At 35.2% G+C, this 14782-nt stretch overlaps 1 protein-coding gene across 1 annotated transcript in view; it reads right to left on the bottom strand.

The window, feature by feature from the left end:
• Positions 1–14782, bottom strand: part of LOC115886291 (focal adhesion kinase 1-like) — a 61093-nt gene that overhangs the window by 37896 nt on the left and 8415 nt on the right. Inside the window, 6 exon segments of the mRNA XM_030905385.1 lie at positions 4342–4461; positions 8392–8427; positions 9321–9755; positions 9758–9863; positions 10859–11112; positions 13767–13873. Of these exon segments, the coding sequence (XP_030761245.1) occupies positions 4342–4461; positions 8392–8427; positions 9321–9755; positions 9758–9863; positions 10859–11112; positions 13767–13873 (1058 nt within the window).

Here is a 14782-nt window from a genome sequence, read left to right as displayed (position 1 = left end):
GCAAAAATTAGTTTAAACCGAATTTTATTATCGCTATGTTGGTCACATCGCGCCGTTTTCAGCAAGGTTGTCGTTTATTATTTGACAATTATCCTAATGCCATTAGTCATTATTTAGTATAATATCGTGTTGTTGCTAAATCTTTGTGAGTAATTCTCGTTTTGCCTATTTTCATAGTCTTTTTTTTTTTAAATTTGTACTTTTAAGCACAAACAGTTCTTGTAAGAATAAATTTTCGAATTTTTGTATTGCATTTCTTGAAATTGTGTGTTGAAAATATGCTGAAGCATTTAAACAGTCGAAGCAAAGAGTTTGTAGCTTCCCTGATAAACTATTTTGAACCAGAACGTGACAAAAAAGGTCCTTTATTACCCTTGACTACAGTTAAAGAAGTAAGTTTGATTGATAAGCACATTACACCACTTTCGAAATTACTTCTACGTAAGTTTTTATTAAATTCTGTGATTCTTAGTTAGTGCATTAATAACATCCTCTTACTTGTTATTACCACTTATGGCGTTGTAAGATGTACATCAATAAATAAATAAATAATGCATAAATAAATAAATAACCCTTAATAACGCTTAGAATAATCTTCATAATGGACTAGTTTTTGCCAGTATGTAATAAGTAAAATAAGCTATAAAACAAATAAATCAATTAATCACTAAAATACTAGTTATTAAATTAAAAATAAAACGTAAAAATCTTTAAAAATGATATTCATCTCACAAATCTATCACAATCTGGCAGCGCTGTCGCCATCGGGTTCAGCGTTGTCACTCAAAGTTGATCACGTGCATCGGAAATTGTTTTGCGATTACCATAGTCGTTCTATGTGTACAGAATATTGGGTTACACTGTATATTGTTGAATTTTACTGCATAGTTTGTTAGATATGTCCCCAGAAGAATATACTATGACCATATTTTAAGCATTTTACGATTCTGTAATATGATAACGCCAACTAATTCCGAAATTCGAAGGCAATTAGAGCCTGTCGCACGAAACTTAAATTACGACTGCACAGCGCCTGTTCCGCGCTGTTTGTTCATTCCAAAAATACTCCATTTCATGTCATGGGAAAATAAATTAAAATGACGCAGTATTAAAATGTAATGTGCGGTTTCAAATATACCAGCTTAAGTTTGTAGTTTTATATTTACCATACCTTTTATGTTCTTTTTTTAAGTGTTTACATGTCTGTTATTAATGCCATAGACTATGCATAGAATAAAAGAAACATAAACTGAGTTTATTAAAAAATACTTTTTGTAAGTAATGTCTATAACTTTTTGTTGGGTTTATTTGAATAAACTTTTAAAAATATGGCAATTAAAAATTAAAGTTTTTAATAAAAATATCTTCTATATGTAAAATACACTTTTTATATTCCGATAAATGAAGGTTAAAACTACGGCTTAATTCGCCGACCGGGACTTTTCAGGCGGATTGTGGACCTTTTGGGGAGTAGTTTTAGGGAAAAAAATTGTAACACCGTGCTCGGTCATATTTGAAAAATTCGAAAAAATTCGAAAAAATGGGCCCAAATGGCCGAAAAATCAGTTTTTCGCAAATATCTGCTAAAATATGCAATTTACAAAATTTTTCTTGAAATAAAAAATGAAGCTTAGGTAATTACCTACAAGAATTGTCCTTATCATTTTTTACGTAAAATTGGTAGTTTTCGAGATATTACGCCTCGAAGATTCCTAAATTTTCTCTTCAAGTCTTAACGCTAAGGAGATATACAAAGACAAAGGAGATAGGACAAGTTGTTTAATAACTCGTCTAAAATTTAATATTTTTTGATGATTCAAAGTTCATTTAAAAGGTAGAATCAACAGCTATCTCATTTTGGATCTTGTTTGAATTTTGTCATATTTTATAATAGAAAAACCGGGAAAAAATTCCTTAGCACAAAAATTTTCAGATTTTTACAAACTTGTTCATATTTTCTAGTGATGGAAAAAACCGATTAATTTCAATAATCGAGTACTCGAGTATCAAGCGGTTTCAATAATCCAGCGAAATATCGCTCGAGTTATACCATCACTAATATTTTCATGAACATCTTTCGCACAGGACATATTCCTCACTCACTTAAGCGTACAAAAATCATTGCAATACTAAAACCAGGGAAAACGAGTGATGTCCCATCGCCCTGCTAAGTATGGTTTATAAACTGCTCGAGAGAGTGCCACTCAACAGAATCAGTCGGAATTTTTTAGACAGCATTCCCATTGAACAAGCAGGCTTTCGCCCGCATCGTAGCTGCATGTAGATCAAGTCTTATCACTGACAACATTTATAGAGGCCGATTTCAAAGAAACATGTAGGTCGCTGCCGCATTTATAGACCTGACAGCAGCATATGACACCGTTTGGAGACAGGGCCTAATATATAAACTCACTCGCGTCATTCGCAGTAATAAGAATATCCAACCTCATTAACAATATGCTGTCAAATAGAACATTCCAGGTTATAATGGGAAATAACAGGAGCAAAACTATGAAACTGAATGACGGTCTTCCTCAGGGTCGGTTCTTGCCCCATACTCTTCAGTCTATACATCGCGGACATGCTGCAACTGAATTACGAAAATTTGGTTATGCAGACGACTGACATTGGTAACGGCGCACAGGAGGTGGAGGATGCTGAAGTTGTACTTACCAGAGACATAGCAACCATTAGCGAGTATTTTAAAAAAATGGAGACTCCAACCAAGTATCGTAAAACTGAAGTATCTGCCTTTCATCTTAATAATAAGATGACAAAGAGAGAATTGGTGAGTGTACATGGGACAACAAACTACCTTCACTCACAATAAACATCCAAAATATCTCGGAGTTACTTCCTGGACAGGACGCTTACATTTAAAAGAACACCTTGACAAGAATGACGGCAAAGTTGAGGCTTACGTAACAACATACTTCAAAAATTATGTCGCACAACTTGGGGCTCATCAGCATCCACCCCTGAGATCCTCTCTGCGCTGGGTTTGGTGTATCCTGTAGTAGAATACTGTGTTCCAGTGTGGCTTAATAGCAAACACACCTGTATGGTCGATACTCAATTAAACCAAACTATGCGCACTATATCAGGGACCAACACCCCACAATATGGCTGCCCACTCTTAGCAACATAACTCCTCCCAATTTGCGCCGAGAGAACATGCCTTGGTCAGAGAGTTTATTAAAAATAATGAATAACCCTCAGCTGCAGGTCCATGATGACGTACCACACATCCAGGGAAATCGACTACGATCAAGACACCCTCCATTGAAGACTGCACATGAGCTGCACCAAAATAATTTTGATATAAAAAGAGCGATGGAGAGAGAAATGGGAAAAATGAGGCAGCTCCAATATACCATGGTCTACCGTACGTTATTAATGAACCTGCAGGATTCAACCTTCCCCTGTCGAACATGGACAACTCTTAACCACATCAGAACTAACTGCGGAAGATGTGCCGACTCTAAATAGGTGGGGAAAGTCCTTCAGCCGCATGCGACTGTGGAGCTGAGGCGTACTGTCGATCAAACATATAGTGCAAGACTGTCCAATAAGAGCATATATGGGCAACTCAGAAGATGCCTTTATGGCTACTCAGAAGGCAATTGATTATATACAACGACTGGATATCTGTTTATGAGACGAATTAGCCTATTTTTTGTTGTGTATGTCTTTTTTCTTTGTTTATGCAGTTTTTTATTTACATTTTTTGTTATTGTTTGTACAGTTTTTTATATACATTTTTTTTGTTTTACCATTTTGTGTCCTATAACTTAAGATACTGTGATGTAAGCCATACGCTAAATAAAAATAAATAAATAAATAAATCACTAATAATAGTTTATTTCTTAAGATTTTTTTGACAGTTTAATTTTTTTAACATTTACCCCCAAAATCTCAATCGAATCACTAAAAGGACATGAAAAAAAAATTATAATAGAAATATATAATAGTAATAGGTATATAATAGAAAAAAAAATTATAGTAAATCGAAAATAAACGACTTTTACCCCCTGCAGCTACGACACAAAGCAGAATCGGACCTATCTTGATATAAAAAATTCTACGTGAGGAATGTCCCCACATATTTTTTGAAACACCCTGTATAATTCTAAAAAGTAAAAGCAAAAAATCGTATTTTTTTAAATTTTCAAAGTAAAATAACTCGGTTATTTTGGACTTATTTGAAAAACGGCAAAGAGAAAATATGTTTCTTTTCTCAAGATCTACCAGCACCGGAAATATTTGCACTTATTTAAGACTCACCCTGTATAAGAAGTACGTAACATTTACCCAATTTTTATAACACAAATTTTTAATTACCTGCTGGTACTGAATAATCTCCTTCTTCGACAATTTCAGCGTAATCTTCCGACAGCATCGTACCAGTCGAATTCACGCATGTCTTGTCTTTGCCGCTTCTGTTTTTGACTTGCGCAGAATCTAAAATAATAATAAAAACCAGTTGAAATATTATATATTTATAAAATGTGTTATTGTTATTACTAAACTAAACAATTAAACAGGAAGTGACCAAAACTAATTGAAAACGTCAATCAATCCTGATTTATGTCATATACATACTCGTATACTAACATACCAAATTTCGTTATTTATCTGAAAGAAATAAATAAGTAATAGGGGTGAGGGGGATGAGTCACTTTTGAAAAACACCCAGTATATCCGCTTCTTGAGCATTGTAGCTTCAAAACTGACCTACTTTAAGTTTCCCGGTGCTTTTAATGGAACAGATAACGCCAAACTATTTGTTGAAACTCACACACAATCCATGTATTCGTATTGTAGGTCATTAGTTCTATCATTAGACTTCTCAGTAAATGTAGGTGTTGATTTATATGAGAACATAACTATTTATTACGAATAATTTTCTAAACTCTACACCATTCCTATGAATAATAAATAACTTGAAAGTGTATTTTCAAAAAGTAATTATGCTACATTAAGACCTTTTATTATTAAACTAGTAATTAAAATATATTTTATTTACAACCACATAATATGTAATACTGATATTACTGAGTCTTAAAAAATTTGAAAGTGTCTTAATTATCTACATTTCTTCCCTCTTCCATTTCCCTCCCTCGGTTTTCCTCAATTCTGGCCCCATTTAATTAAGCAAATTATTCTTGTAATATCTTTATCAAATACTTATCTAAGATCAACAAAAATAAACAAGAAGATTAACAATAATAATAATTAAAGATTTTAATACATTTATTTGTTGAAGGTAAAAATGCTAGACTTCTTTGGCTTAAAACCTACATTCTGGCGTTTTGAAAAAGCGACGAATTTGTGATATTTTGATATGTCAGTCTTTTCCCTTAATTCTAGCATTGTCCGTATCATGCTGTACGTAGCCCCAAGAGTAGATGGCTTTTTCTGCTTTGCCATGTCGCTAAAATATGCCATCAAGACTGTCTCCGAAGCAATATTCTTAAGCTCCGCGTGCACTGAAGGGGTATCGGCGAGAGCGAGCGGCGCGAGCGGCACGACCGGTCGGAAAGTCGATTGTAGCCGCGCACTGGAGTCGCACGATCGACGGTCGAGAGTACGTCACCAGCATAAGTTCCAATATTAAACTAGGCTTCACATATCAGAACTTTCCGACAACATCTCTGGCTTTATGTTATATAAATTCGAAAGGAACGAGAAATTCAAAACTGTCACGTAGTTGTTTGTTTTGCTGTTGAAAGTTTGCACCATAACAACCACTGGTACCGGTAACTATAGATATGGAAATGCCAAAACAGAAAACGACAAATTTTCGCATATATTTTTTTTTCAAAATAAAATAGTGTCTCTATTTTTTAATTAATGATGGGGTTGTAAATAAAATAGTATACAAACCTCGTAGGAAAGTTTTCATTATTGTCTCGATATTTAGTTAAACTCTCGACAGTAATGAAACACTTCTCTCCTCGGTATGTAATATACTATTAAAGTTTCTAAATTCTTTATATTGTAGCCCATCAAAAAAAATTATAATTACAACGGACAAAGAAATATAATAAAATATTAGCAATAACATAATGTTATTACCAGTGGCAGATGACCCACCACTTGTGACGATTAACACACTGAAGGATGCTATAGGAAATACCATCAAGGCCAAGCAGTAAGACATGTGGCAACACCGTGAGGACTGCGCTACAGATCGAAGACTGTGGCCAGTGGTAGATAGCAAAAAGACAAAACAACCACTGGAGCACAAAAATAACCTAGTACGCATTATTGTAGGTGTCGTCACTGGAAACTGCCCCACAGGGGTAAACCTCGTGAGATGGAAGATTTCCAACGACGACTACTGCAGAGAATGCGGAGACGAAGAAGAAATCATAGATCATCTGCTGTGCCACTGTACGGCACTGAAAAACCGACGCTTTAAAACTTTAAGGCACAGTTTTTTGGAGGGAGTAGAGGAAGCAGCAGAAGCCAACATCAGCGACATCGGGAACTTTGCAAAGAGCAGGAAGTCCTTTAACGCAAAGAAAGAAGGAGAGGAAGGTTTGGTACAATAATACAGAGGTATCGCAATAGGCTCAAGGCCTCCGAGTGAGGAATCAAACAGGATCCCAAACCCCAGCAACCTAACCTTTATTTCTTTAAACTAAGTATGTTAGATGACTGGTAGAATATAAAAATATTTATACAACAAACAGCCATGTAGAAAAAAGGTAAATGTAGTTTGTAGCCGCTTAGGTGGGAATTCTAGTTACTTGGGAGGAACTAGTTCCTTAGTTCTAGTTCCTTTATAGAAATCTTTCCTTGACCTAGGTCTTTATTTTAATATACAATTATTCATAGACTGACTCAACATTGACATCCCTTGCTTGCTAATGCGTTTTTAAACGGACATATACTATAGTTCAGTATGATCTGTATGTCTTTTTATAAATTTGGTGGGTGTTTTTGTCATGTCAAAATTGTGTATATGAACATAGGGATAGGAAGAAGAACTCTCGTTGCATCGTCATCAATGACACCATGCGTCGTCTTATGGAGCTTAAGTTGGTGGTCGTATTATGATGTGCCGCAACGAAAGTTATTTTAATTTCCCTTAGGTAGGTTTTATTGCAGATAAAAAAATATAAAAAAGAAAACTCAAATCAATAGAGTTTAAAAAACTATATCACAAATCAACTAGAGCAAATATTACAAAAATTTTACGAAAACTGCATTTTTCCTCACTTCAAGCTTTTTGTTTTCGTCTAAAAATTCAGAACATCTACTTTGTTTTATATAAGATATTTCTTAATTTTAGGAGCCTAGTGAAACATTCCCCATAAAATATTTAAAAACAAACTAAAATTAAAAACAGTGTCCACAATTTTCTGTGGTGATTACGCCGCGCCGGCTGTGGCAATAGACAAGGCCGCAGTCCATCGCCGTCGCCTTGTATTATATCTACGGATCTGCCGACTGAATAGCCAGTGGTAGATAACGAGACTCCAGCTCAGCCACTGGAGCACAAAAGCAACTAGTCTTTTAATAGTTCCTCTATGTCCGGATCCGATAACATACGGCTGGCACTCCCCACGCCTGCCTAGCATCAATCGCGCTGGCTGATCCATACGTAAACTAGTCTTTTATTTAGTTCCTCTAGTTCCTTTAGGTCCGGATCCGATAACGTGCGGCTGGCACTTCCCACTCCTACCTACAATCGGGCTACGCGCGCTAGCCGATCCGTCGCCGTCGCATCATTCTATATCGGTCACAGTCTCGATCCCCGAATAGGTCCTGAGGAACTAGTTCTTTGAGAAACCAGGAACTAGTTCCTTTCATTCCGGGGTCGGAATAGTTCATTGGAACTAGTTCGTTCACGAACTACACACCTCTAGTTTTTAGCCGCTTATATTTGTTCAAATGATACTAAGTTTGTGTAAATTAAAACTGTATATTTATACGGTATTTTTATAGAAGTCTTAAATACCTAATTCCCTTCATTTTAATAAAATTATTCATAGACGGACTCAGTGACAAAGAGATCTATTTATTACCGCTAGTATTTTTTTACACGGTATTACTACTCGTAGTCCACATTACGTCTATTTATAAAGTTGGTGGGTGTTTTTGTCATGTCAAACCTTAAACACGCTTTAAAATCTATTAATTTATCTTTCTGTAAATGTCCAGATAACTGAGTTAGCTCTGGTTTTACTTCAGGATTGGCAAACACAGTTTCTTATGAACTATTACAAAGTAAAATATTTATCTTTGATTTCTCTGTGGCGCAGTTAAGTAATAAGTAATTTTTTAAACTTATTTTGTAACTTATTGTCAATTGCTTCTCAACTTGTGAGTAACAAATAGATTTATGCAAATAAGAATAATTATCACATGTAAAATACTAACCTTTGCAAGGACAAGGAAATTGTTTCCAAATAGTAGCTTGTAAAAAAATAAAATAATGTTTTATTAAATTAATTATACTAAGTAACTAATAGAATATTATTTTTAATTTTATTGCGTTCTAACAAACCAGCGTGTTGTAAACATCAATACATCTTTTTGTAGGAAATTAAACGGCAATACTTAACAAGTTTATTAAATAGCAATAACAATATAGTCACAAAATGTACTGGGATGTATCACGACAGAAACTTAAATTCGTAAAATTTTCCCCCAAACTCATAAAATAAATTGGAATTGTTCGAATTATTAACCAAAAACTGTTAAAATTATTGTGCATCGAAGTTTGACGATGAATATCTTTTAAACGTTTAATTTAATCGACTAATCATAAGAAACCATTTTTGTATAGCAGTAAATTTCTTACAAAAACATGAGTTGCGCTTATCATACTGATTTTTTGTTAACGAGTTATCAGATTCATAAGAAAAAAGAAATCTGCCTTAAAATAATCAAACTTCAACCTTTAATAACTTTCGAACGGTGAGGTTTACAAAAAAATTGTAAGATATTTTTTTTGTCGAGAATTCAATTTCCTACAAATAAATATTTAGAGATATTTTTTCCAAATAGTAGATACCGAGATATGAATTTTTCTTTCTAATATTAAGGAAAAAAATAGAAAACTGAAAGGCGGAGAACCTTCCTATTAAGCTTAAGAGCTCATACTTGGAGATAATTTTTTGAGGTGTCTACCAACCTGTTTTTCAGAGCATAAAGTGAAAAAAATAGTCTATTTTTTTGACTCACCCTAATAGTAATTGAAATAAATCAATAAAATTCATTAAAAACAACTACAGAAGACGCTAACCTGGATTTCTCCGTCGACAAAAACATCAAACAAACAATTCTAATTTAAATAATACTCCTACCTTTCTTATTCCAGATCGAAGCCTCACTTCCCGAATGCAGCCTACAATACCCATCGATCAAATCCGCCAAACTCTCCGCCACGTCCACGCTGGGACACGTAAAAAACAACACCTCGTGCGTACTGGCCACCTTCAGTTGCAACGTGGCCTTCGAATGCTCCTCGCAATCGCTGACCAGCGTCTGTATTGCTTGGATCTGGTTGAAATCGATCTTCTTGGTGGGCGACGCTTGTATCCCAATATGCGGCCCAATCACCAACTCCACAGGCACGGTAAAACTACTTCCGTAATCCACTTCAAACCTCTCCTGGTCGAAGTTTGTGTGGTGTTTCAACGTTTCCATGTACTGGAACATGCAGTCGAATTCGCTCATGTGTACGTTCTTTGTAAGGCTGGTCCTGGATGCTTTTTGGAGAGATTTTATTTTATTTTTCTAGCAAAGTGCGGTATGAATTTTTGCAAGCCAACTTCTCGTTCGATGTACTCGAGGCTGAATTTCTTCTCCAAACCGCTGGGGGGCGTATCTTTTAGGTATGTCGATTTCTAGGACAGCAAACAGTTGCTACAGCCACGCTTTGGTCGAGCTTTTTGTGTAGTCGGAATGATAATCGCTCCTGACCTGGAAAATGGATAACCCTTGATTAAGAGGAACGATTGACACCATTGAATAAAAGTACTCTCTTTCAATTTCTTTAATATTCATAAATTAAAAAGGGGAGCTCTTAATAGGTATTGAAACAAACTTTATGTCAATTTTGTTTGACTCGTTGATGGTGAATTTTGATTTAATTTGAGTTTGGTACCCTTCTATGTTTATTTTATGTTTTTTTTCTAATGTGTATAAATCTGGAAATATATTATCAGGACAGAGTTAAGACTTGAATTACAGTGGGATTATTACTAATATTGGACAGGTTCAAAAATAGTTACATATGCGGCATACAATCATCCTCAGATTTAAAACACGAATAATAATGACGTTTCAGCGTTGCTTGAAAGAATTATTGGTGAATACGCAATCTAATGGGCAAATTCGTGATAAGACTGATTTGATTTCCCCTTCGTCTCAAGTGCTATATGGTGGAGCCCCTACTCGTTCTGCGGCCAACGCATTAAACACTCATTTTTCTTTAATTTGGATGGCGAAGACATATCGAAGACGGTGTGGGACTGAAAGCGACAGTGTTTGCCATATTAAAATGTATATCTGTCTTTTCCATTCAATGGTGTCAATCGTTCCTCTTAATCAAGGGTTATCCATTTTCCAGGTCAGGAGCGATTATCATTCCGATCTACACAAAAAAGTCGACCAAGACGTGGCTGTGCAACTGTGCTGTCTAGAAATACGAAAATACCTAAAAGATACGCCCCCCAGCGGTTTGGAGAAGAAATTCAGCCTCGAGTACATTGAACGGGAGGTGGGCTTGCAAAAATTCATACCAGGCACTTTGCTGGAGAAAATCAAATCGAAATCCCTCAAGAAAAGCATCCAAGCCCACTTCAAAAAGAACATGGTGAGTCATTTCATCATTCAGTACATGAAACCATGAAACACCAAAACTCAAATAAGGTTTAGTCACAGTTTGTCTGGCGTCGCCCACCGAGAAGATCGATTTCAACCAGATCCAAGCAATACAGACACTGGTCAGCGATTGCGAGGAGCATTCGAAGGCCACGTTGCAACTGAAAGTGGCCAGTACGCACGAGGTGTTGTTTTGCGTGGCCAGCATTGGACGTTGGCGGATTTGATCGATGGGTATTGTAGGCTGCATTCGGGAAGTGAGGCTTCGATCTGGAATAAGACAGGGTATTAATTAAATTGTTTGTTGTTTTTTGTCGACGGAGAAATCCAGGTTAATCTTGTGTAGTTGTTTTGTGAATTTTATTGGTTTATTTGAATGATTATTAGGGTGAGTCAAAAAAATGGACTATTTTTTCACTTTATGCTCTGAAAAAGGTTGGTAGACACCTCAAAAAATTATCTCCAAGTATGGGCATAGGAAGGTTCTCCGCCTTTCAGTTTTCTATTTTTTTCATATTAGAAAAGAAAAATTCATATCTCGGTATCTACTATTTGGAAAAAAGTATATCTAAATATTTATTTGTAAGGAGGCCCAAATTCCTCCACAAAAATATCTTACAATTTTTTTGTATTTTTCGAAAATTATTGTTAAGGTTGAAGTTTGATTATTTTAAGGCAGATTTGCTTTCTTATGAATCTGATAACTCGTTAACAAAAATCAGTATGATAAGCGCAACTCATGGTTTTGTAAGAAATTTACTGCTATACAAAAATGGTTTCTTATGATAAGTCGATTAAATTAACCGTTAAAGATATTCATCGTCAAACTTCAATGCACAATAATTTAACAGTTTTTTTTTTTTTTGTTTATTAATAAAATTTACTATTTAAGTTTTTAAGTGAAGTTTAACACCCTGTAATGTTTTCCTGAAATATATACATCCTAGTACATTTTGTTACTTATATTGTTATTAATAAACTCGTTAAGTATTGCCGTTTAATTTCCTACAAAAAGATGTATTGATGTTTACAACACGCTGGTTTGTTAGAACGCAATAAAATTAAAATATATTCTATTAGTTACTTAGTATAATTAATTTAATAAAACATTATTTTATTTTTTTACAAGCTACTATTTGGAAACAATTTCCTTGTCCTTGCAAAGGTTAGTATTTTACATGTGATAATTATTCTTATTTATAAATCTATTTGTTATAAAGTTGAGAAGCAATTGACAATAAGTTACAAGTTTAAAAAAGTTACTTAACTGCGCCACAGACAAATCAAGATAAATATTTTACTTTGTAATAGTTCATAAGAAACTGTGTTTGCCAATCCTGAAGTCAAACCAGAGCTAACTCAGTTATCTGGACATTTACAGAAAGATAAATTAATAGATTTTAAAGTGTGTTTAAGGTTTGACATGACAAAAACACCCACCAAATTTATAAATAGACGTAATGTGGACTACGAGTAGTAATACCGTGTAAAAAAATACTAGCGGTAATAAATAGATCTCTTTGTCACTGAGTCCGTCTATGAATAATTATGGCTTGAAACAGAGGGGAATTAGGTATTTAAGACTTCTATAAGAATACCGTATAAATATACAGTTTTAATTTACACAAACTTAGTATCATTTGAACAAATATAAGCGGCTAAAAACTAGAGGTGTGTAGTTCGTGAACAACCTAGTTCAATGAACTATTCCGACCCGGAATGAAAGGAACTAGGTAGTTCCTGGTTTCTCAAAGAACTAGTTCCTCAGGACCTATTCGGGGATCGAGACTGTGACCGATATAGAATGATGCGACGGCGACGGATCGGCTAGCGCGCGTAACCCGATTGTAGGTAGGAGTGGGAAGTGCCAGCCGCACGTTATCGGATCCGGACCTAAGGGAACTAGAGGAACTAAATATAAGACTAGTTTACGTATTGATCAGCCAGCGCGATTGATGCTAGGAAGGCGTGGGAGTGCCAGCCGTATGTTATCGGATCCGGACATAGAGGAACTATTAAAAAACTAGTTCACGAGAATCTATTCAATGGGCAGATCCGAGATATAATACAAGGCGACGGCGATGGATTCGGCCTTGTCTGTTGCCACAGCCGGCGTAATCACCACAGAAAATTGTGGACACTGTTTTTTGATTTTTTAGTTTGTTTTTAAATATTTTTATGGGAATGTTCACTTTAGGCTCTAAAATTGAAATATCTTATAAAACAGAAGTAGATATTCTGAATTTTTGGTAAAAATAGCTTTAGTAGAAAAAATGCAATTTTCAAAAAAAAAATTTTTGTGATATTTGCTCTAGTGATTTGTGATATAGTTTTAAACTCTGATTTGAGTTTCTTTTATCTTTTATCTGCAATAAAACTTACCTATAAGGAAATTAAAATAACTTTCGTTGCACATCATAATACGACCACCAGCAAACGCCATAAGACGACATGGTGTCATTGATGACGTGCAACGAAGGTTGTTCCAATTTCCCTATATGTGTTTTTAACATACACAATTACACGTGTCGTTATATCTCCGTACATTATAAAAATTATACAGATCATACTGTGAATAGTTCTGTCTAACCACCAAACGCATTAGCAAGCAAGGGGGATGTCAATGTTAGTCGGGAACTATTGTGAACTAAAGACCTAGTTCAAGGAACTAATTCCTCTGGAGGAACTAGAACTAAGGAACTAGTTCCTCCCAAGGAACTAGAATTCCCACCTCTACTACAAACTACATTTACCTTTTTTTCTACATGGCTGTTTGTTGTATAAATATTTTTATATTCTACCACTCATCTAACATACTTAGTTTAAAGAAATAAAGGTTAGGTTGCTGGGGTTTGGGATCCTGTTTGATTCCTCACTCGGAGGCCTTGAGCCTATTGCGATACCTCTGTATTATTGTACCAAACCTTCCTCTCCTTCTTTCTTTTGCGTTAAAGCACTTCCTGCTCTTTGCAAATGTCCCGATGTCATGTTGGCTTCTGCTGCTTCCTCTACTCCCTCCAAAAAACTGTGCCTTAAAGTTTTAAAGCGTTGGTATTCCAGTGCCGTACAGTGGCACAGCAGATGATCTATGATTTCTTCTTCGTCTCCGCATTCTCTGCAGTAGTCGTCGTTGGAAATCTTCCATCTCACGAGGTTTACCCCAGGGGCAGTTTCCAGTGACGACACCTACAATAATGCGTACTAGGTTATTTTTGTGCTCCATTGGTTGTTTTGTCTTTTTGCAATCTACCACTGGCCACAGTCTTCGAGATGTAGCGCAGTCCTCACGGTGTTGCCACATGTCTTACTGCTTGGCCTTGATGGTATTTCCTATAGCATCCTTCAGTGTGGTATCGTCACGAGTGGTGGGTCATCTGCCTGGTAACTAACATTATGTTATTTGCTAATATTTTTATTATATTTCTTTGTCCGTTGTAATTATAATTTTTGATGGGCTACAATGTAAAGAATTTAGAAACTTTAATAGTATATTACATACCGAGGAGAGAAGTGTTTCTGTCGAGAGATTAACTAAATATCGAGACAATAATGAAAAACTTTACGAGTTTGTATACTATTTATTTTTTTTTTTTAATTAAAAAATTGAGACAGTATTTTATTTTGAAAAAAATAAATATGCGAAAATTTGTCGTTTTCTGTTTTGGCATTTCCATCTATAGTTACCGGTACCGGTGGTTGTTATGGCGCAAACCTTCAACAACAAAACAAACAACTAAGTGACAGTTTTAATTTCTCGTTCGCTTTTCGAATTTATATAACATAGAAAGCCAGAATGTGAAAGTTCTGATAATGAAGACTACTTTTAATATTGGTACTCCACAAGAACTTACAGAAGCTGCAAAAGAGCAGAAGCCAGTTTACTGCCAGAAGAAAGTAGGGGCGATAAAATAGCATTGAAAGTATACGAAAATAATTGTAG

Source organism: Sitophilus oryzae, unplaced genomic scaffold (assembly GCF_002938485.1).
Source record: "Sitophilus oryzae breed Bouriz unplaced genomic scaffold, Soryzae_2.0 scaffold_1145_pilon_pilon, whole genome shotgun sequence".
Classification (NCBI taxonomy): Eukaryota; Metazoa; Arthropoda; class Insecta; order Coleoptera; family Curculionidae; genus Sitophilus; species Sitophilus oryzae.
The sequence above is the reverse complement of the archived record's forward strand: the minus strand, read 5'-3'. Positions and strand labels throughout refer to the sequence as shown.